Source organism: Diadema setosum, chromosome 3, assembly GCF_964275005.1.
Source record: "Diadema setosum chromosome 3, eeDiaSeto1, whole genome shotgun sequence".
NCBI classification, from domain to species: Eukaryota; Metazoa; Echinodermata; class Echinoidea; order Diadematoida; family Diadematidae; genus Diadema; species Diadema setosum.
In genome coordinates, this window is record NC_092687.1 from 39,880,435 (window position 1) to 39,904,876 (window position 24,442).

The following is a 24,442-nucleotide window of genomic DNA, read 5'->3' on the forward strand; positions in this document are numbered from 1 at the left end:
AAAAAAACAAACAAACAAACAAACAAAAAACAAAACAAAACAAAAAGAAAACAAGGCAATAAGAAACAAAACAAAACAAATAACGCAAAAAGTGCGCCCCTTGCCCCCCCCCCTCCCCGCCCAGATCCAAAACTTCTCTTGACTCCCATAACTCTGAATAGCAGCTACCGCGCTGACAAATCAAGCGCAGGCATGCATCATTAGGTTTAACCTGCCAATTAAATATGACGTTAATGAAGAAAAGCCAGAAATGACTTGATATAGCAATGGACATCCACATTAATTTATATCAGATTAAACTCAACATCATAAATCATGGCAGTAACGGCGGTATGCTTTAAAACAATAAAAAATTAATGCCCACGCGTACTAAGGCCGTTGCCTCCAGCATACACTTACCAGCCGTGTCGTAATAAGGCCAGTACAAGGTGAAAAGTTGACAGTTTCGGCATACCACCATTATGATTGTGTTTTCGTCGCGGACTGGAAGATACCGAAAAAAAAAAAAAAAAAAATTAGGATTTTTTTTTCTTCTTAAAAATTGCGATACGTTTTCATCTATAGTGTGAGTAATAACAGAGACATCTCCATTTATTTATTTGTTTAAAACAAAAGGAATAAACGGAAAAAAAATGGGAAGGGGCGTACATGTATGCCCCCCCCCCCCCTTCACGGAATTTCTGGATCCACCCCTAGTTCATACCTATCAAATTTGCAATATAATGTAATGCGCAAAATTAAAAGCTCTGTATGAACCGCATGAACGCGCTTTCCTTAACCCATTCCATACTCAATTCTGAAATCCTCATAGACTAAATACACAGGTCACCAGGTTCCGTAGGGAATGGGTTAGAAAAAGTCTCTTAAATGCAGAGTAATATTTTAGACGCCAGTTGACGCTGCAACTTGCGTACGAGACACCTGATTTGGTAATGCAGCTTTACGTTGAGAATCAGTGCATTTGCCTGATGACCTTTGTAGAGTTAGGTACTCTCTTGCAAAGCGCTACAGAAGAGGATCTACGAAACGGTAGGCATTGTACATTTGCCCACGCTTCCTCATTTTTATCTCTTTTTAATGACGTTTTGACGGTTGATATTTGCAGTAATCTGCCCCCCCCCCACGGAAAAACGCAGTAACTGACATTTTTATGAATGTTTACTTTTTTGCAAAAATGAATAGTTTACCCAATGCTCTCCAATGTTAATAGGTCAGTTTTGCAAAAAAAAAAAAAAATGAAAATGACCAAAAATGCAATTTTTCACTTTTGCAAAAAGCAGTAACTGCATCCAGTTGATTCAACTTTGCAAGTTTCCCCACGGAAGAAAGCAGTAACTAACAAAGCCCACGGAAGAAAGCAGTAACTAACAATTTAGTCTAATCATTCAGACTCTGTATAGTCCTTCCTGTATATTTTTTCCCTAATACCATTTATTTTTTTCTACTATTTTTTTTAACAATGTAAACAGCAGTTTCTTCCACAATTTAGGGGAGTAGATATAAAAAGATTGTTTCACCAGTAACTTGACTCTGCCCGCAGGGAATCATATGACAAGTTGTAGAAAAAGCTTCTTTCTGGAGACTAGCAAACCTGGCAGACTCAGCGCGCTCAGAATGCAGAATACGCGTGCAGCTAGCTGCATGCGCGTAAATTCTGCTGAGTACAGTAACTAGCTAAACACTGCGTCACATCACAGTCATCACTAACGTTAACGTCTTGCACAGTATTGCAGGTCTGGTACAGTCTGAGTGATCATGCCAGTGCTAACCATGCTGTCACACAGTTTCTGCGGTCCAGGCATGCCTGTAAATCTATCATGAATTGCAGAGGAAAAGTCATGGTAGCCATGGCTTTGGCCAGAACCAGAAAATCTAACGTTAGGTGAGCTGAAAATATATTGAAGGGAGATGAGCACCAGTATTAATACACTAACGTTAGTCTAACGTTAGATGTAGGCCCTATAGGTCTACCGCGTACAGGCCTACCAGATCTCTTGTTAACTGTTTATTGTTAGACAAAATGTCAGTAGGCCTAGGCCTAATCTAACGTAATAGATCTAGGTCTGGCATAACTATACACAGCCCAGTCGCTGTGTACATGGTACGTCGCGACAGGGCTGTACTCGCACGACCACCAACCACTAGGAGAGCGACGTAATCGTATCACGATAGCTTTGACTTTTGATACTTACGATCATTTTTGTCACCTCAAACTCATCGAGTATACTCTTCAATATTTACTCTACATCTGATGATATTAGTATTCAAATGTACGCAATGAAACTTACCGAAATTGATCATCATATCCAGCATGTCCACACGGTACACAATCTTTCACGCCAGGCCAAGTTTAGATATCGGGTGGTCACGTGATGTGAATGCCCTTTCAAAAGGTCGCGCTGTCGACCGTGCTGCTACACTCAAGTAGCGTACGCAAGGTTACTAGTATACAGCTGCGCTATAAACTGTACTGGGCTTGGCGGCGGCTGGCGTCTGGTCGGGCAAACGTGCGAGGAACATTGAGCTCCATACCACGGTTATTGTGTAGCAGACGCCAAGGTTTGTTCGACACTTTCAACGCACACGCGCTCGCTCTGAATCTGGAGCACATCCGGTCACGCATGCGCATAAGTCAAGGCGCCATTTTGAATTCTGCAACGACGAAGCCCGACGGTCAGGAATTGCGCTAGAAAGTGTCATTTATTTGTTCCACGGACTTATCGCAAGTGGTCTCCATGGACCCAGTGTGGCGAACTATTCTTCTATAATAGAAACATGCATTTAACGTGAGTAAAGTATTCTGTTAAAGGAGAAAAGTATACTTGTATGTTCCTAAGTTTTGTAGCTGTGTTGAGGTTCCTCACTTCGAGGCTGCATGCCGTGCTCGTCAGACGCTGTTTTCGCATAGCGTAACAGTGTCTGGTCGGGCTAGGTCTGGCACTAACATTGGGCATAGATCTGTAGTCTAGTTTAAGTGTAACGTCAGAGTTCGACTAGGATCTAAGACGAAGAGACTTGATATTTTATTGTCTAGTCCAGGGTCATGTGTCAGGGGCCAGGCCGGGCACTTCAAAGTTCAATTAGGGTAGGCCTAGGCCTACATGTACCTTATTTTTACACAGAATGCCATTCAATCGACAAGACCTAGTCTACGTCTAGCGTTAGGTCCTAGATCTTATAGATCTAGACTAACCAGAAAGTAGAAGAACTTTATAACCTGGTGGTGGTAACAATTCTCCATGGGGAAAACAGCAGACTCCTTGCCGTCTGCAGTTACAGCTTTTTTCCGTGGGGAAACCCAGTAACTGCATTTTCCTAAATAACATTTAAAAAATAACGGAAACATATTTTTTTCCTAGGTATTGTTAGACAACTAGGTATGGTGTATAATCATACCACAAAATTATTTTTGAATGTTTCTGTGTTTTTAAAGAATCTGCAAAAAACACAAAATCGCATTTATCTCAGCTCAGCAGCTATGCAGTTACTGCTTTCTTCCGTGGGGGGGGGGGGGGGTGGGCAGAGTTACGGAAATGGTCTTTGTAAGCCAAAAAAAGGGGGGGGGGGGTGGAACGGTACGTTTTAATTGCATTATTTTCATTTTGTTCGCATGTATTGAAGGATTGCTTGCCCCTCTCAGTATCGAAACGAAATGCATTCCATGGCGTGCAGGCCATTAATGTGTCTGTCTGTGTATGTATGTGTGTGTGTGTGTGTGTGCGCGCGCGCGTATTTCAAACATACCTTTTTAATCGCACCGCCAGTTTTCAGGCTATAGCGTGAGGATTAGGCAGAGGGTTATTATTCCGACAATATTTTTGAACCTGTGAACCAGTAAGGTATAGCTAACGCGTATAAGGACTGCACGTACATCATAATGGCTATGGCATCTTTCTGCAATGGGAATATTACTCTCACTGAGAGTTCTGCCTGACCTAATTGGCATGGGGACGACACTGTTGCCCGCTGAATTATTTGTTTTCTAGATGACTCTTGCAGAGGACGGATCCAGGAATTCCGTGTCGGGGGAAGAGGGCAGTTTTTATTCTCCTATTTCCTGTTGTACCTCGATCCTGATTTATTATTTATGACTTTTCTCCTGCCATTTGAGGTTAAAAATTTGAAAAGCAAAAAAAAAAAAAGAAAACAAAAAACAAAAAACAAAAAAACAAACAAACAAAAAACAAAACAAAACAAAAAGAAAACAAGGCAATAAGAAACAAAACAAAACAAATAACGCAAAAAGTGCGCCCCTTTGCCCCCCCCCCCCCCCCCCCTCCCCGCCCAGATCCACAACTGCTCTTGACTCCCATAACTCTGAATAGCAGCTACCGCGCTGACAAATCAAGCGCAGGCATGCATCATTAGGTTTAACCTGTAGTTTCATTTGTCAGAGAGCAATTTGTTTGGGGTATGGACGAATAGATATTGTGAATAATCCACTTAGTAGACGAGCTTACCAATTAAATATGACGTTCATGAAGAAAAGCCAGAAATGACTTGATATAACAATGGACATCCACATTAATTTATATCAGATTAAACTCAACATCATAAATGGCAGTAAGGGCGGTATGCTTTAAAACAATAAAATATTAATGCCCACGCGTACTAAGGCCGTTGCCTCCAGCATACACTTACCATCCGTGTCGTAATAAGGCCAGTACAAGGTGAAAAGTTGACAGTTTCGGCATACCACCATTACGATTGTTTTTTCGTCACGGACTGGAAGATACGGGGAAAAAAAAAAAAAAACTTAGGATTTTTTTTTCTTCTTACTAACTGCGATACGTTTTCATCTATAGTGTGAGTAATAACAGAGACATCTTCATTTATTTATTTGTTTAAAACAAAAGGAATAAAACGGAAAAAAAATGGGAGGGACGTACATGTATGCCCCCCCCCCCCCATCTTCACGGAATTTCTGGATCCATCCCTAGTTCATACCTATCAAATTGGCAATGTAATGTAATGCGCAAAATTAAAGGCTCTGTATGTACCGCATGAACGCGTTTTCCTTAACCCATTCCATACTCAATTCTGAAATCCTCATAGACTAAATACACAGGTCACCAGGTTCCGTAGGGAATGGGTTAGTAAAAGTCTCTTAAATGCAGAGTAATATTCCAGACGCCAGTTGTCGCTGCAGCTTGCGTACGAGACTCCTGATTTGGTAATCAGTCAGTCCGCAGCACCCGATAATTCGCTCGTATTTGTTCAACTCGTATGCAAGCCCGCTCTAGGCTTGCATACGTAATGAGCTGCGTAAAGGGATTTTGTCCTTGGGCTTTCGGCAACAAAAATACACCTTATGTTCACAAATTTGGTATCAAATTCAAGGAAAATATGTAAACTATCATCACATATTACTCAAATTATTGTAAATGACAAATATCATAGCGTAATTTGAGCTTGAAAAATGATGAAAAAAGTAATTCGTGTAGTACACGTTCAAGACGTCAAAAATATCAAATTCACCTTCGTCTCAATGAAAATGCTTTATTTGGTAGTCCATCTCCTAATCTTTGTATCCATGTAAATATCTTGACAATTAGTTGCTTAATCCGGTCAGGAACCAGTAAAATATACATCGATGTCAGTGCTGATCAGCTTGAAACCGTGCAATCTCAAGAGTAAGCTCTCTCATTGGACAGCGCTTGCATTCAGCGCTTGCATTACGTCATTACGCTGCTACATAACGGTTTCATGCCACTTGCGGTTTCTTGGCACGCGTGTAGTTCAAGCGCTGAATGCAAGCACTGTCAATTCAATTCAATTCAATTCATTTATTTTTTCATTCTTCTTTTTCCAACAAAACATAACGCATAATAAATTTGGAATTACATCATAAACATAAACATTCGACTTTGCAAAAGATAAATGATACAGATAACGAAAGAACACATACTGGAAAAAAAAGTACAAAGTTATGCTTCAGTTGAGAAAAAAAAAAAGAACTGAGAGGTCCACTAAAAAGCAAGCTTGTATGTTGTGAACCACTAAAAAAATGAACAAACTTATGAATTACTTATTTACAAATACTTATCACACTACGACAGAACAGAACAAGACAGGAGAAATACAAAAGACATGACACGACTTGACAAAAAAGACGGAAAGAATGGAGAAAGAGAAAGGAAAAGAAAAAAGAGAGAATGCCTACACGCTGAACTAGGGAAATGGAACAGGGGGTGATTGAAAATGTGCTTCAGAGGGCTGGTACTGGACGCAGCTGTGCAAGGATTTGATGGCTATTACATAATAAAACACGTAATCTATTACGCAATAATGAAGCCAGTGATCGAAAGATTGGTGGATGGCTGATGAACCCTGAGGTTGATGAGATCTAACTAATAAAGAATATATCAGAGAGGATTTAAGAGAAATGATTTCAACTTGCGCTTAAAAGAATGCAAAGAAGGGGAATTTTTTATTTCACAGCTTAATGAATTCCAAAATCTAGGACCGGTGTATATAAATGTATTCTGGGCTAATAAAGTTCTCAGGAGGGGCAAATGAAACTCATTAGATTGCCTAGTGGGATAATTATGAAAAAAACTGGTTCCGTGGAAACATTGAATTGAAAATACTGGGAAGTGCATTTGCATTGTAATTAAACATAAACTGACCAAGCTGTAAAAAATACAAATCTTTAATTTTCAAAATCTTATATTTATTAAACAGTGGCTCTGAATCGGAACGTGGTGGGACGCCACAAATAATGCGAAGTGCCTTTTTTGCAGTAACAGTAATTTATCTAGCAAAGTTTGATGGGCACTACCCCATGCTAGGAGTCCGTAATTAAGATACGGTAAAATTAGAGAAAAATACAAGGTCAACAAAGAAGACATTGGAATATGAGACTTGAGTCTATTTATGATACCAATATTACGAGAAATTATGGTACTAATGTTAATAATGTGCGGTCTCCATGAAAGTTTATCGTCCACTGTGATACCAAGGAATTTTATATGAGATACACGTTCTAGCAGAGTGTCATCAAAAATGATATTTGTGCGCAAAGCTTCTACGGAATTGCTAAAAAGCATATACTTAGTTTTCTGGAGATTAAGTGATAATTTATTAGCTCTTATCCACTGAGTAACTTTTTTCAATTCGGAATTAACAATGCGTACGAGAGTATCTGGATTTCGGTGAGAAAAGAAAACGATGGAATCATCAGCAAAAAGTATAAATGAGAGTATATCAGATGATCTACAAAAGTCATTAATATAAATGATAAAAAGTAAAGGTCCTAATAAGCTACCCTATGGGACGCCACATTTAATAAATTCTAGATTTGAGTCATTCCCGTACAGAGATACATATTGTTTTCGATTTTGTAGGTAACTCCTGAACCACCCTGAACCCCGTATTCCATAATGAGACAATTTATATAATAAAATTTCATGATTTATCGTATCGAAGGCCTTGGAGAAGTCCAGGAAGATACCAATAAGATGAGAATGATTATCAATAGTATGCGCGGCGTGGTCAATAAACTTCAAAAGGGCATGAATGGTACTGTGTTTCTGACGAAACCCAAATTGAGAATTTGTAAAAACATTATGAAAATTAAGAAAATTAATTGTTGTTACAAACACCAATTTTCCCAAAATTTTAGATTAGGATGAAAGCAATGAAATGGGTCTATAATTACGTACATCAAATTCATCTCCTTTTTTAAATAAAGGAAAAACCTTAGCTATTTTCATAAATTCAGGAAAAACACCACTTAGTATAGATTTATTGAAAATATGTGAAAGTGGGTCAGCAATTGATGATATAATTCCCTTTGAAATAAAATTACTTATATCATCATAACCAGCACTTCGCTTATAATTCATTGCAGTAACAATATCTATTATTTCATATTTGGTTGTTGGAACAAAAAAAAAAATAGAACTAGAATTAGGTTGACTTAAGAATGTAGAAAAATGCGTATTTGACTGTGGTACTTTTTCTGCCAGATTTTCCCCAATCATTGAAAAAAAGAGTTAAAAATATTAACTATATTATTAGGATCTTCAACAATTTTATTATCATGTTTTAACTTTGTAATATTTAATTTCTTTTTTGATATATTCATAGCCTGCTTCAATACCTTCCATGTATTCTTTATATCATGTTTATATTTTTCTAACTGAATCATATAATATTTCCTCTTTTCCAACCGTATAATCTTCGTTAAAATGTTTTTATACGAAGTGTATTTATTTTTTGACTTCTCAGTTGTTTTTTTTTTCATTTTGAATTTATAGTATAACCTATTTTTCCTATTTATTGCACGAAGAACAGATTTTGAAATCCATGGAAGTTTAGGAGACGTTTTATAATTAACTGACTTATCTTTTAATTTAGGAATATATTCATCTAAATATTTATTCATAATCCCTGAAAAATTTTCAAATCGTGCATTTACATCATCATTATCATAAACACTGGACCAGTCAGCCCTATCTAAGCAAGCACCAAGACTAGCCAAATTTTCCGGTGAAGCTCTACGTCTAAATGAAGAAAACTGAAACCTATTAACCAAATGTTTAAGATCAAAACATGTTATAATAGGGAAATGATCAGTTATATCAGATAAAATTATAGCAGAATTTAAAATCTGCACAGAATTAGAAAAAAATATTATCAAGGAGGGTTGCGGAGTGATTTGTAACACGAGTTGGCTTCGAAATTAATGGCAAGAAAGAGGCTGACAAAAACATTTCTAGAAATTCTTGAGATGTGTTATCATCATTCTTAATCAAATCAATATTAAAATCACCCATTATGAAAGTGCTTTTATTAATAAATAGAGGACTTTTTAATAAATTTGTCATACAATTCAAAAAATCTTTGGAACTAGAACTTGGGGGTCTATAAACAATACCAATTATAATATTCTTACTTTGCGGAATACAAATTTCCACAAACAAAGTCTCTACAATTTCATTTATTACATTTAATTCATCACAAACAATAAATTCAAATTTTTTTGATAAATAAAAAGCGACTCCACCACCCGTCCCGTTTACTCTATTATTAACAATAAAATCATAACCATTTAATGCATACGGCAAATTAAAGCCCAAAGAAAGTTCTGGTAAGCCTGCAAAAGTTGTCAAATTTTGCTCCAAAATGTGAACGTGTGCCTAGGAAATGTGCGGAATAACGCTGTAATAGCAAGATATTCGATGGGTAACGACGAAAATGGGAAATATTAACAAAAAACGTTCAGTCTCAGAACTTACCCGAACGGGGACAGGCTAGACTCGGACTCAGGGATAACTCGGTCTCGCTGTGCTTGATGGCGGGATGAGTTGTATTGGTTGTCCCTCTGGATTGTACAGCGTTGTACTATGCATATGGGAGCGGCCTGTATAAACTACATTGTAGCGTTCTGGCTACTCGCAGTAATGGTCCGAGTTGTTACAACGCGCGCATCAAAAATCTCTTTGGCGCGCATGCAAAATTAGTGTGCGCCTCTCAAGCACCTCTAAAAGCAATCAAAGACGCTTGATAAACAACAACCAAAACTTCAAAGACCGCGCGTCTCAGCAACTGAGGTGATGTGCGTATTTAGGCTTGAGGACCGCGCGCTGTCCATTTGTTTTGCACAGGATTATTAGCACGCACTTTCCTGTCTGCTCATCAAGGCCTCGTTTGGTACCCGTAGTATAGAGTACTGATGAACATGGCGATCACGAACTGTGTGTAAATTGTCTGAAATAGGGTCGAGTTTTCCCTGAGACCGAGTTAGTCTGGAGCCTTCTGGAATAAAAGTCGGTCTACCGACTTTTATTATTTTTCTCAAAATACTCCAAAACGACTCATCATTCCGGCAAACCGCGTCAGCCAGGTAAGTTTCTTTGTAGACTCTTTCGATATATTGCAAGCAAATATGAAATGGTGTCAGACGGGTTCTCAGGCCCTTACCAGAACTTAGTTTTCACTTTAACGTCAAATGATAACCATGTTTCAGTTAAACCTATTACTGAAATTTGTTGTTTATTTTGATTATCTAATAATATCTGTTACTCATCAACATGTTTATTGATACTCCTTATATTTAAATGTAACATGAAAAATATAGTTTGTGAAAAACTTTTTGTATAATCTTTAAATTGGTCAACAGTTACATATTTAGAAGGAATTTGAGGGGAGTCATATTCAAAATCAAATTCATTGTATATATCTTTTGAAGATGAGTTGACATTATTGGCAATAAGATCGTCAAAAAAAGCAGACGATTGTGACTTATTCCGACTCAATTTCGAAGGGGAACGTCTAAACAGATCAAAGAGTTCATCATCATCAAGGGAATCAAATGCTACATTAAGTCGATTAGCCATAAAAAGAGGCATAAGGTATATGAAGGCATGTCAACTGACGAGTTAGCAGAGGAATGAAAATTTTTGGCACAAAAGATGCACGAATAATTCCGGGTTCACGGATAGTACAATGAGAGAGCTCTTTCGCGCCACTGTACACTTTGTTTGGAGTATACTTCCGGCTTAGGAGTGAATTTTACAGACATTTCAAAACGGAAAAACTAGTATAAATCATGCTTGCGTCTCCTTGACTCCAATATATTATGAGCATCTAAGTTTCCTCTCTACGAAAAAACCAAAATCAGAAACAACAGTTTCTTCATCCGGTCAGGAACCAAAAAAGAACTTTAGACGACAAAATCTTTCGTGAAAAGCAGGTAAAATTTACGCAAATTCAACTGATTATATAGTCATGATAAGATCCGATGTTATACGCAAATTTAGTATCAAAATAAAGATGAAAGTCTGGAGAACAATTTACCGTGACTTGTAGCCATGGCGAATGTATGTACAAGTCGCTACACTGTGAAAACCATAGCCCTATCAAAGTCTCGCAAAATCTCGCACGACAAGACACCTTTCGAACGCAAAGATCGTCAACGAGAGTGCTGAATAAATCTTGCCGGATCGGCTCATTAACATACGTGCTGCGGACTGACTGTAATGCAGCTTTACGTTGAGAATCAGTGCATTTGCCTGATGACCTTTGTAGAGTTAGGTACTCTCTTGCATAGCGCTACAGAAGAGGATCTACGAAACGGTAGGCATTGTACATTTGCCCACGCTTCCTCATTTTTATCTCTTTTTAATGACGTTTTGACGGTTGATATTTGCAGTCACGGAAATGGTCTTTGTAAGCCAAGAAGGGGGGGGGGGTGGAACGGTACGTTTTAATTGCATTATTTTCATTTTGTTCGCATGTATTGAAGGATTGCTTGCCCCTCTCAGTATCGCTTTTTTACCTTTTGTTATTCCACTGGTCAAAATACGCTTTAGGTTATATGCTATGCTTTCCCTATACCGCTAGATCTGTAATTCTACTTTAATTGTTTTATTACATGTTGGCTATACCAAACTTTCAAGGTAAGTGCAATTTTGTTTATATACAATTCATTCGATTTGTAGCCATTGCTGAAAAATCATGTTTGATTTATTTTTGTCCCTTTAAAAATGCTTGTGTGCATTAACCTGCTGAGAAAAAAAAAAAGAAAAAGAGAAAAAAAAACAAACCAACCCAGACACACACATACACACACAAAAGCGCCAAGAATAAGGGCGATCTTCTTTTTTTTTTTTTATTTTTGTTTAAATAAAGGCATAAAAACCACAAAAAAAATGACACAGAAAATGACATAATGAACACATTTTCTCCCTTTTAACAAAGAGTTTCAGAGTCTTCGATAACCAAGATGCAACTTTTCAAGAGATCTCATGTCCAGTTGGTTTTATATATCATCGCCTTTCAGAGAGGTGAGTATTCTTCCTGTTGTAAATGATGATGAGAACAATGATAGTAATAATGACAATAATAATGATAATAATAATAATAATAATAATAATAATAATAGTAATGACAATAATAATAGCATTGTTTACAACAATAATGATAACGATAATTATTGATAAACACGTTAATGATAATAAAAGGTGAGGACACTCAAAAGGAACAGACTTGTAAATCTATCTCCAGTATACAATTATTGTACTAAGTCATAACGACATACATTCTCCGCCTCGAATAAATAAAGCTAAAAAGGCAAAGAAAAAAAAACACACATGTAAACATTTATGTATTTTCTTAACCCTTTTCTCTTTCTTTCTCTCCCTATCACTCTCTTTGTATTTTATTGCATACGTCCAGCACAAACAGCAAATAGATTAGACTCTGATCATATTATATTTCTTTTGAAATTTTGAATCCTGCTTTCGCGGGCTACGTTTTAATAGTAAGCGGAAGGGTTTGTAGGAAGGTATTTATTTCCGTTAAAAACATATAAAAAATACAATTCAAAACGGCTGGAAAGCCCTTACTCAGCGGTGCCGCCACGGCACCACTGGTCTTCCATGGGGTCCAGTTACATAATAATTAAACAAGCATTTACAATATGCAAAGAAATAGAATGATACATAGAGATGAAATTGAAAAGATAATAATAAAAAAAAAAGAAACTACAGAGCTTAGGTTTAACAGACATACAAAACATCACTTAATCAAACATTACATAACAGAGCAGAACAACAATCTATCCTGTCACAACAAACAATACATTGCAACTGGGAATCATGAGTTTGTACATATCCTTAGAAAAAATATTCAAATTTAAGGCCGATTGAGCAGCCGGCGGTAGGTTATTATACATACGCTCGATTATGTAAATGATCTTTTGAGAAATTCCGTATAGGGTTTGGGTAAACTTAGTTCGTTTCCGAAACGCAAAGAATAAGGGTAAAGAGATAATCGAAAGATTCAGACAAATATTCTGTGGTCATACCATGGAGTGTTTTAAACAAACATGTCATCAGGTGTTTGTTTCTTCTTTCTCCCAAAGTGTCCCATTTCAGCATTGTGAATCTCCAGGTTAGAAAAATGAAATTCCCGTTTTATCTGGAGTACTAACCGGCCAGCCCTATTTTGTAGTTTCTATAATCTATCAATATGCAATTTACATAAATGAACAACATCACCATAATCAAAACGTGGTAAATAACAACGTTACAAATTAACTTTACTATAGATTCATTTAAGACACCTGTCATTCTACCAAGATAGCTTATCATTTTCCCATATCATTTTTCCATTTTTTTCACCATATTGTCAATATGGACGTCTCATTTTATCTGTTCCTCACAAATAATATTCAAGTATTTAACATAGTTGACTTGCTGAATCCTAGTGTTAAGTAAAGTAATATTCAAATCACTTACTTTAGAAAGCATACATCGGCTTCCTATAAACATACAAACAGTTTTATCACAATCTACACTTTATTTGCATTCATCCAGTAAGATAGTGAGATTGCTTTGAATAAATCATTGTTCAAAGCAATTCCAATGTTGTGTACAGATAAATCAGAAAAATAAAGAACAGTATTAGAACAGTATCATGTATATAACTTCAGATTACATAATTCAATATTATTTTTTAGGTCACCTATAAATATGATGAATAAAAATGGTCCAAACAGTGGTCCCAACAGCGAACAGGGTCAAAATGGATATGTTGCAAAATGAACGAAAAAAAAAAGTTCGTAGAAGTTGCTGATGTAAGAGAGAGAGAGAGGGAGAGAGAGAGAGAGAGAAAAGGATACCTAGACTAGCATGCACTCTGGGGAGGGAGATGCACCTATTGTGTTTGCTGGTGAGGGGAGACAATGGTCTTCGCGTACGTCTAATGCGGCGAGAACGCGAACAGTGGCTACGCGCAAAGCATCTACCGCCTAATCCACTTGTGTTGCTTTACTGCCGTTGTTTTCTGAATAGGGAATTTTCGCTACACGACGCAGCGGTAGTTGAGCGTGCCGTGTGCAAAATTGTGCTTCTGCTCATGATCAAATCCGAGAAACGTCCCGTCCTGGGGAAAACGAGTACGGTACTCGGCCAAACTAGCGGCAGGAGTGAGCCAGCCAGCCAGCCAGCCAGCCAATCAGCGATCTTGTCCCCACGCGTACCTCCTAACAGGAAAGCAAAAAATCGAATGCTTTGGTATGGGGACGGGAGTCGGTGTACGGGGACTGTCACAGCTGATCGCTTCCGCGTATTCTCGGTCTTCCCTTCGTGTAGCGAAAACTTCCTATTATCGATTACGTATCGGTGGCAGTTTTTAATACCCTCTTAGCGCAGACAGTAGCCTCGCCGCATCAGACCTTTAGCATGACACCAATGACAATAGTTGCATCCCCCGGCTAGATTAAAGACTATACCAAGTCTGAAAAAAAAAACAAAAAACGAAACATCGCCTATGTCAAAGACTTGTAAACCGTAATTTGTGTCAGCATTCGAATGGTGGTTATTGTAGAACCTACTGGTTTTTGCTTAATTTGTCATATTGTCACGACTCTCACTTACGGTTCGCTACATTTGCTGGATGCCATACATCGAGATGAAGAAGGCAAAAATGGGACACTGACTTCTAACAGTCACGGCAATTTTCAAGCTTTTCTGCCCCCCCCCCCCCCCCCCGTACCTCTCTGCCCTAGCAGCTTTTATTCTATAATAGAAAGATAAATAAATTAACAAATGTACAAATGAACACAAGCTCGCACACACACACATTTATGAAGAGTTTGTTCGCAAAAACCGATGAGTCCATTCTTGAAGATTTTGAAGAACAGTCTTTGTCATAAAGAACAAAATAATACCTTTTAAATGACATATTGATCACTACATATAAAGGTACATTTTTGAAGTTATGGTCAAAAGAAGCAAAAAATGTCTCATTAATCTCTCTATTTTTCTTGACCTTTAATCGCAAATATCTCCATTTGGCAAATATGGACTTATCGGTTTTTGCGAATAAACTCTTCATATGTATACCTTTGTGTGTGTGTATATGTATATCATTCATCTTCAACATCAGTATCATAATGTACATGTAATATATCCACTATTTTTCATAGTACTGTGTCTGTATATATTCTAGGCAACTATACGGCTTTCGGAATTTGTATTTCGTTGACTATAAGCTTTTTTTTTTCTTCAAAATCAATACATGTGTTCATATTTAAGAAATATTTTGCTGATTTTATAGGTTTACCTTCTATATATAACAAACACTCTCAGTACTTAGACATTGATGGGTACCATTGATATTGCTTTATGACTTTATGATAAACTTTCACAATTAGGACATTTTTCGTCACGTTAGACAATGACCGACCCTCTTTGTAAGGAAAGAAAGAACTGCAGAAAGTCATATAGGAGCGGAAAAAAGACTATTTCTCAAATTCTCAAATACAGTCTGCAGTAAAATGTGTTAAGCCCGATGACTCACAGATGTTTAGCCCTTAGTATGTCACTAAAACTCTTCCTGATGTAGATTGCTACGCAGCAACCACAGAAGACACGTGTCGGAACACAGCATTAGCCTTTGAAAATGTTTGTCCCGAGATTTTTTCGGAAAAATTGCGGGGTTTCGTCCGGTCAACACCCACATACGTTCCACGTGACCATCCTCAGTATGACGTCATGGTTCCCGAAGCAGCGAGAGGAAAGACCAACCTTTACTGTGCCAATCCTGGTAAGATGTTACTGGTCTACTCAAACATAATCGTATTGGTTGTGGATTGTGTTGTCATTGAACGGTTCCTCGCTTTGTGTGCCACGTTCGCACGTTAACTCTTCATGTGCAATGAACTGCCCCGAAGGGCAAATTCTTTGGAAAGCGAATAGGAGGAATACTAACAACCCCGTTTGGTTTGTCAAAGGTGACTGGTAAATGTTCAAATGGTATGAAAGAATCGACACATTGCTTTATAACGCAAAAAACAGAGAGTCTGCTTAACATGTGCTTGACCTTTTTTATGATCATTAAAGGCATTATTTACCAATTGCAGATGGCACAAAAACCCAGTTTTAGTGCTTCAAACTAGTTTATAAAGTTAGTGATAGATAGATTGTTTCTTAACTAAATCGTCTACAGTAATGGTTTAGTGATAAAATTAATGAGAAATTTTTATACCGTAAGATGTTTTATGATTCAACTGACCTACACACAATATTCATCAAATTTGATACATCACCCTTTCATTTATGACTGCTCCCAATTATAAACGGTGCCTTTAAGGGCGCGATTGATCTCGATTATTATTATTATTATTATTATTATTATTATTATTATTATTATTATTATTATTATTATTATTTCTATTTTTTAATACAGGCTATTTGACAACTGAAAATGCCCTACAAATTCTTTTCAGTAATCTGAGTGTAATCTTATATTTCGAAACTAACCCTAACTGTCATCTGAGGGAGTCCTTATTTTTTTCGCATGCTGATAAACTAGTGAGAAAAGAGAAATATCGAATTAAAAACAAATACATGGAAACTCTGATGCGCTCGTTCATTGGTTTGTTTGCTTGTTTGTTTTTTTTTACGAAACATTATGTTGCAGTGTATCACGTAACGAAGAAAAAGTCGCACCCCTTGATTTTACGTGAGGACTCAGAAAAGTTGAATTGGGTCAAACAAATCAATCTTGATTTTTTTTTTTTTTATAAATATATTTTCTGAAAGAGCTCTCCTTCTACATTATTCTCTAGCTTGGGATCATAACATGAATGGGAAAAATTTTTTCAGGAGTTTTTCTTCGAACTTTTTTTTTTTTTTTTTTTTTTTTTTTTTAGGGGGAGAATAGAAGGTTTGTCGTAGAATCCCTTTTTCTTTTCTTGAAGTCCTTTAAACACTCTTCACTTTCAGGTGTAATAACGTTTGAAAGGATAACTCTAGTTATTGCTTGGAAAGCTGTCATTAATCATGGACAGAATGTGTGTATAGAACATGTTTAATTTCAGCTTTTAATAATCTGATAATCCCTTCATTGTTGTTGCTCCAGTGGTATACATCCTGTGTTTTGTCCCTTCCACTGCACAGCTAGCACGGCTGCTTAGTAAAGATTAACTGCTTGAATAGATTCTGTACCTCTTTTCTCAGTTCACAATTTTTCAGAGTGTGTGCTTTCTTTTTAAGTATTCAATAGAGAGGTTAGAGGCCTCCATTTGAATTGAGTTATACATCATTTTAAAGCTGAGAATCTGCTCTTTACATATCTGCTCTGAAATATAAATCCATGTCGGCGACTTTCTGTTGGCGTTGTGATGCAGGGTCACATATTATACTGAAAAAAAAAAAACAAGAACAAAAAAATGCCCCCCAAAAATCGATGTTGTTGACCGAATTTGATGATCTGAAACTCGATTTTCTCGGCTCAGTCGTTAGCGATTTTCGGATTTTTTTTCTGTTGTGGCGGGTCACATAATATATTTATATCACATATGTGTGTTTCTGTGTGTGTGTGTGTGCGTGAAACGGAAATATTGATCGAGTTTAAGTAAACATAATATAAATACATATTGCCTGTATATTATCATAAAATGTGAGTTATTATAGTTCCACACGGGTATGGAAATGGCACATTTGATTAATCTCCCTAAAACCATAGCATTAGAGTTCATTAACAATGAATTGAATTTCCTGTTTGATTGTGTGTTGTTGTTTTTTTCAGTTTTGGACATGTATAATAGCGAAAGCTTGCTAAAAGTATCCATTGAAACGTATAAGTTAAAAAAAAAAAAATCACCGGCGTTGTTACATAATGCTGTGTTGTGGCTGACAAAACGACATTTTCAAATTCATGACATTTTCAAATTGTCAAACGACATTTGATAGCATTTCTAAATAATAAATGAATTTTTAACCAATTTGGTCTCGTTGTTATATCCCTATAATACTGAATCGAGACTAACCGCTATACAAAGAAGAGTACTGTCTTCTGTATGTTCACAGGTATAGCTTGATAAGCATAATCTATGTCCGACAAACAAAATGACACCAAAAAGGTTTTGCCACGTCAGGTGGTACCAATAACCCATTTTTCGGGTCTTGGCCCATGGACTATTACGCGAGGACTGAAAATAGATGAAATGGGTCAACCTAGCCGATCTTGTCTATTTGATATTTTCTGAAAGTGCAAGTATTCTTCTACATTATTCTAAAGTTTGGAATCATAAAGAGAACCGCAAAATGTTCTTTTTAGCAGTTTATCTCGAACACTTTACTTTAGAATAGTGTGATTAGGTGTGTCTTTAGAGTCCCCTTTTCATTTTTTTTTTAAAAATCCCTGTACACACTCTTCACTTTCAACACTAATAACTTAAGAAAGGATGACGCTACTGCTTTAAACGAAGGCATTACACATGGACAGAAAGTGTTTATAGAGCATGCTCAATTTCAGCTTAATCTGATAATCCTTTTATTGTTACTCTGGTGGTTCACATCCTGTGCTAGCACGGCTTGGTAAAGATTTAGCGCTTGAATAGCCCTTGTGCTTCAGAGCCTCTTTTCTCAGTTCACACTTGCCGTGAATTTGTGCTCTCTTTCAAATATTTAGGTAGGTTAGGAAAGTCCATTTGAATTCTCGCTATCGCCAATGACGTGAAAAAACCCCTGCGCACGCTAAAGAGCTCTGTCTCAGGTGCACTGTGGGATCCCTCGGTCCCTTGTTCGCTTCCTGTTGTCACACGCGAGTCGCAGTTCCCATACGATTCAATGAAGTTCTTTGTCTGCTTTCCCGTTGTTAGCCCCCCTTTTTTTTTCTTGGCTATAATTCAGCTTAAAAGAGTTGAAAGTGTCTAAACTTTACTGATTTGCGGTCACTAGAGTCATGGTTCACTACTGCAAGGCTTCAATGTGCTGGACACATGATGGAAAGTGAAGAAATCTTCAACAAAAAATACCTCTTTATAAAGACAGAGCGTGTTGTAAGTGCATGTGCAGCCAAAACCGGGGCAAGTTTGTCCAATGAGCTATCCCATACTGCATCTAAAACGCTGCTCTGCGCACGGCACCTACGTATTGGCGATAATACCCTCAATTGAGTTATACATCGTCTTCAAGCTTAAAGTCTGCTCTTTCAGACTATGCTCTTAACTAAAAATCCATGCCTGGAGACTTTTTTTGTTTTTTTTTTTGTTTTGAGGTGCAGGGTCACAAATGTACACATAGACCATCATAACCCGAAGATTTCGTAACTCCAAAAAAAAAAAAAAAAATGTAAATTGTCCCCTCCAGTAAAGCACCCTCCCCCTTCCCCGTCTCTCTCACTCACTGGTTGTCTCTCTTGAGTTCTCTTTCCCTGTGAATGGATACTTATACCCCTTTCAGGTAATCGTGGATGCGGATAATAGGAGCACTAAGTCGTAAAATTTCGATTACATGAACGGGAGAGGAGTAGAAAAGTGCGCATTATTTTGATGCTGCTATTATGCGCATAATTGCAGCATGAGGAGTAGCTCGAGAATACATGAACGCGTTTTACGACTTATCCGCACTAACATTCCACAGTTCGGTCAAAGGTCACTCGATTTCCCGCACAACCGCTGATTGCTGAGCTTGAGCGCGCGAGAGGTGTGCATACACGTGAGTTATAGTATACGCAGTTTTGCAGTTGTACACGCACGTGCATGTGTCGATTAGAAAAATTTTCCCCAAGCCCCTCGCGAGCGCGCGCTTGAGGATATTCACCGGAAACATTACGTCATTATAGAGGCGTGCGCCGTAACCATGACAAATAACTCCGTCCTTCGCACCATTAGGGAGTTTTCGATTGGGTGAACGAGAAGGACGTGCCGCCGAGCGCAACCGTACGTCAAGGCGTCACGTCTGTACGTTGACCCGCTGCTAAAACACATTTCGATTTCGGGCGCCGGCGTCACGTCTCGTGGCGTGTGCAGGAGGCAACCTGTGCCTTGCGTGCATATATGCGGAATTTGTGACTCGTTTCTGTACTTGTAACATTTATTTTGTCTTTGACTAGATGCGTATCCTGGGAGGAATTATGTGGATTTTAAAACATGATGCATGGTAAGACTACCAGGCAAATGCACTGCTGCACTAGCTAGGCCAAAAGCACCAAGATCTGTTTGCGTACAGCATTACGTGTAAATGCATGTGTGGGACTACGGTAGGCAGTTGCAAAGTGCGAAACAGTGAAAACGGGCAAATAAAGTAGGTACCAGAGGCTGTAGTTTGTATGTCAGCGCTGCTGCTGTGACGTATCAAGATCATAGGCTTTCATGTAATTAGAATATAAATATTTTCCCGAAAGAAAAAGGAAAACGGGTGAACTGAGCACGGATTTCCCGAGATTCATCGTGCTCTTTCATACGATACCCGAGAGGAGTGTGATGTCATAGCAAGGTGGGTTGAGCGCGGCGCAACCGATTTGGGTGGACGGTGATAACCGGGGTTAACGCGTTCGAAATTTGTGCGATGAGCCGAGGGTCGACACTCGCGCATGCGCAGTACGTAAAAACTACGTCATAACAGGGTGACGCCTGGCTCAACGTGCAAATCGAAAAGTCCCTATTATATGAACGGGTGCTCATAAAAGTAGTGCGCACTTCATGGGATACATGAACGCGATTTTGACTACTTCATCAGCATTATTTGGATGCGGATAATTGAACCGCGATTACCTGAAAGGGGTATTAGTTTCACATTCGTATTGTCTAGCCGCATTTACAAATGCATTAAGTACACAATATATATATATATATATATATATATATATGAAGGGTTTGTTTGCAAAAACCGATAAGTCCATTTTTGAAGATTTTGAAGTATGATCTCTGTCATAAAATACAAAATTATCCCTTTTAAATGATATATTGGTCACATTTTTTATAAAGGTATATTTTTTAAGTTAACAGCTTAAGTTAAGTCAATTGAGTTATACATCGTCTTAAAGCTTAAAGTCTGCTCTTTCAGACTATGCTCTTAACTAAAAATCCATGCCTGGAGACTTTTTGTTGGTTTTGTGATGAGGGTCACATAATGTGACCCGCTGCAAGGAAAGGATCCTAAATTTGCTGACAGCTGAGCCGAGAAAATTGAGTTTCAAGTCACATCATCAAAATTGGTCAAAACAATCGGATTTCTGTTTTTGGCATAATTTTGTAGTCTAATGCTTTGTCTATCATCTGATGAAATATCGAAGCCAAAGGAAAGGCAAGAAATCAGCGTTTTTCTGGGCCATGATTTTCTAACTTTCAACGTGACAGAAACGTGTCCGAAGATTTGGATTTAGCGCCGGATCTAGACTCCGCCCCTAGCAACGAGGGAGTAATCTTATTGGTTAGTGCGTGGCATCCTGATTACTGATTGGTCTTGCGTACACCGCTGGTGCTAAGCTTGAGTGAACATCGTGGAGGTCGCTAGGAGCATGCCTTCTATTGTCAAGGGTTGAAAACTGTCTCGCCACAGCTTGATCATGATAGCGTCGGAAGGTACACTTTGAAGGCGTCTTTCTCGAAACTCTGATTTCCTCAACTACTTGAAAATGCGCTAATGAAATCACCGTTATCTCCGCAACCGAGTACTTTTATTAGTTGTGCTGTGTATGAAAATAAAGTATAAGAGTAAGGGAATAATGTCATGTCATTGTTTAAAAATTGTTCTCCCCCGACTTTCTGATCCCTTTGTTGTAGCGGGTCACATATGATATCTTTGAAACACGCCAACTCATAGTTGGTGATTTTGTCCGACGTAAAATGTCTAAAAAAAAAAAAAAAAAAGAATCGAATTATCTTTATGATAGTATTCCTTACACAAACAGATTGCCTTCCAAATCCCTGTTTGAATAGAGGAACCTGTTTTGAAACTCTAGAGGAATTCACTTGCATATGCCCTGAACTATTTGTCGGAAAGCAATGTGAAATTGGTACGTGCACATAAGTGAAGCGGTGCATTTCATCCTCATGTAAGCATTAAGGTGTTCGTATCATTCATATATCCTAATAAATCTGATATTACTGTCAAAAATACGTATTGTTTTGTAAGTTGGGGCAGTAAAAATACCAAGATTCAAATGTTCTGTAAAGTTATCATGATCCTTTGATGGTACAAAAAAAAAGTTCGAGTGTTACTGTTTTGCATTCAAACAAATGCACACACACCTACGCACACCTACATACACACACTTACAGATAATACTACGCAAATATCGATTGTTTCAAAGGGGAGATGGTTAAAAACACTTGCACGGAGGTAATTTATCAACAGTACTATGCCCCGAAGGGCATGTCAATGTTGAAAAATCACCGATTTGATTTTTTATTTGTTTGTTTTTTATTAATATCTTTTTAATCAGAGATCGCGAGAACTTTTTTTTTTTCGAGGAATACTTTCAATCCTATACTTGAGAACTTTTAGTGGCAAATATTATTGTTTGAAAGCAATCAACAATGAACGTCTTTAAATTAAAAAAAAAATGCAACATAATCATGTGACCGTGTATAACAAAGTTTGTGTGAAAACTGAAAATAGATGCACTGGGTCAACCTAGCCAATCTTGATATCTTAATATTTTTCTGAAAGAACAAGTTTTCCTTTTCATTAATATAAAGTTTGTGATCATAGAATAAACAGAAAATTGTGTTTTGGGCAGTTTTTTTTTTCGGAAACTTTTTTGGTAGAATAGTGTCATTTGGAGTGTCTTATAGATCCCCCTTTTCATTTCTTAAAAATTCTGTCCGTACTCTTCTCTGCCAATTCTAATAACTTTGGAAAGGGTAACGCTACTGCTATTAATGTTGGTATTAATCATCTGCAAAATGTGTTTATAAAGCATACTCAATTTCAGCTCAATCTGATAGTCCCTTTATTGTTGTTGCTCCGGTGTTTTACTTTTTTTTTTATTCAAGTCATTGCACAGTTGGCACGGCTTTGTAATGATTAACCGCGTGAATAGACCCTGTACTTCAGCACCTATATTATATACATGTATATAAATATATACATTATCAACTTCCATCATCGTTTAATAACATGTTTAGGTTTAATACTTCTGTCCATTCGTACCCTACTCGCATAATGTAGAAATTTCCGTGTTTTTTTTTTTGAATCCCAAATTATTAGTGACACATAAATCTATAAGACATTCGGGTCCGGACATTTGGAATAATCTCCCGGATAATATAAAGTCCTGTTCAAGTATTTATGCCTTGAAAGCTTCACTAAAACAATATTTGATACAATTATATTCTCCAAACCAATCAAGCTAACACATATTTATGGTAAACGATTGTCATCTTATTGTCAATCTCTATTTTCTTCCTTCAACTGCATCTTGCACTCTCACCTGCCACAGCACTGCTCTCACTTGATCACCTTCCTCCAAGAGAGTTGTGTCGTTGGATAGTCATTTTATGAGGCCTCCATCCATTTCAAGCTTAATCGCTTACGATGGTGGTCTCCTGCATTCAATGATCTCTGTTGTTTACTGAAAAATACTGTATATCTTATTTTATGTTTCTGTGTATCTACATTGCTCAATGCAATCACCTATGTGTATCTATTTATGTACTGTTATCGATTTATTTCACTGCACTTGTTATTCTTTATTTTTGTACTTTTTGAAGTTCGTAGTCAAATTGTATTTGATTGAATGCAGGAATAAAAACAAACAAACAAACAAACAAACAAACAAACCTCTATTCTCTGTACACACTTTCCAGAGTGTGTGCTTCTCTCAGTATTTAGATTCAGTGGAGTTTAATATACATCATTTTAAAGCTATAAGATCTGCTCTTTCTTAATCTCCTCTAACTACATCCATGTCTGGTGACTTTTTTTTTTGGGGGGGGGGAGGGGGGAAGGGGGTTGTGATGCAGGGTATTATCCTCTAATACCATTAAAAGTTAATTTAGCACCTTTGAAAAATTAGTTATTTTTTTTACAACTTTCCACCAAGGTATCGTTTACCAATAACAAGCAAAAGTTGATTCTTAAAAAGCAACTCACATGGAAGAGAACTGGTACACGCTGAAATAAATGGTTACACAAAACATAATTAATTTTCTTGTTGTTGTTTTTCCATCTCTATTGCTTGCGTTTTCTGTTGTGTGTTTTGCCTTGCCCTGCTTGTTATCCAGATATCGTCTGCCCTGGCAATGCATCGTCCCCAGACTCCTGCTATCTCTACCGTCAGGACCAGCAGCCCTGGGAGGAGGCCCGGGATGCATGCGATAAACTGGGAGGATATTTGGTCGCCATAGAAACGCCAAGTGAGCTGTCCAGCATTCGAGAGGACGTTCTCATCTCGCACTACGGAATAACAACCATCCCATGGATCTGGATTGGCCTGAATGACAGATCGACCGAAGGGGTGTACACATGGGAGCGAGTCGGCGGCACCCTACCCGTCTCAAGTAGTATGTGGAAGTCAGATCAGCCCAATCCAGACTTTGCTGGCAATCAAGACTGTATGAGCTTCAATGGACGTGTGCTGAGGGATGATCCATGCAGCATGAAAACTACCTACATCTGCGAATTCGGGCTTTGACTTGACGATGTCACATAGCATTTGAATCATTTGGACATGGCGGAAAATATCTCTGTTTCTG

The 24,442-nt window shown here is 37.7% G+C and overlaps 1 protein-coding gene across 1 annotated transcript; it reads left to right on the top strand.

Annotated features, from left to right (window-relative positions):
• The first annotated feature begins 1,846 nt into the window (after positions 1–1,846).
• LOC140246857 (CD209 antigen-like protein C) lies at positions 1,847–24,381 on the top strand. The gene is made up of 3 exons (XM_072326183.1): positions 1,847–1,882; positions 15,358–15,558; positions 23,972–24,381. Exons 2-3 carry the CDS (start codon positions 15,507–15,509, stop codon positions 24,379–24,381), a joined length of 462 nt encoding a protein of 153 aa, XP_072182284.1. The 5' UTR covers positions 1,847–1,882; positions 15,358–15,506.
• Positions 24,382–24,442: the final 61 nt, after the last annotated feature.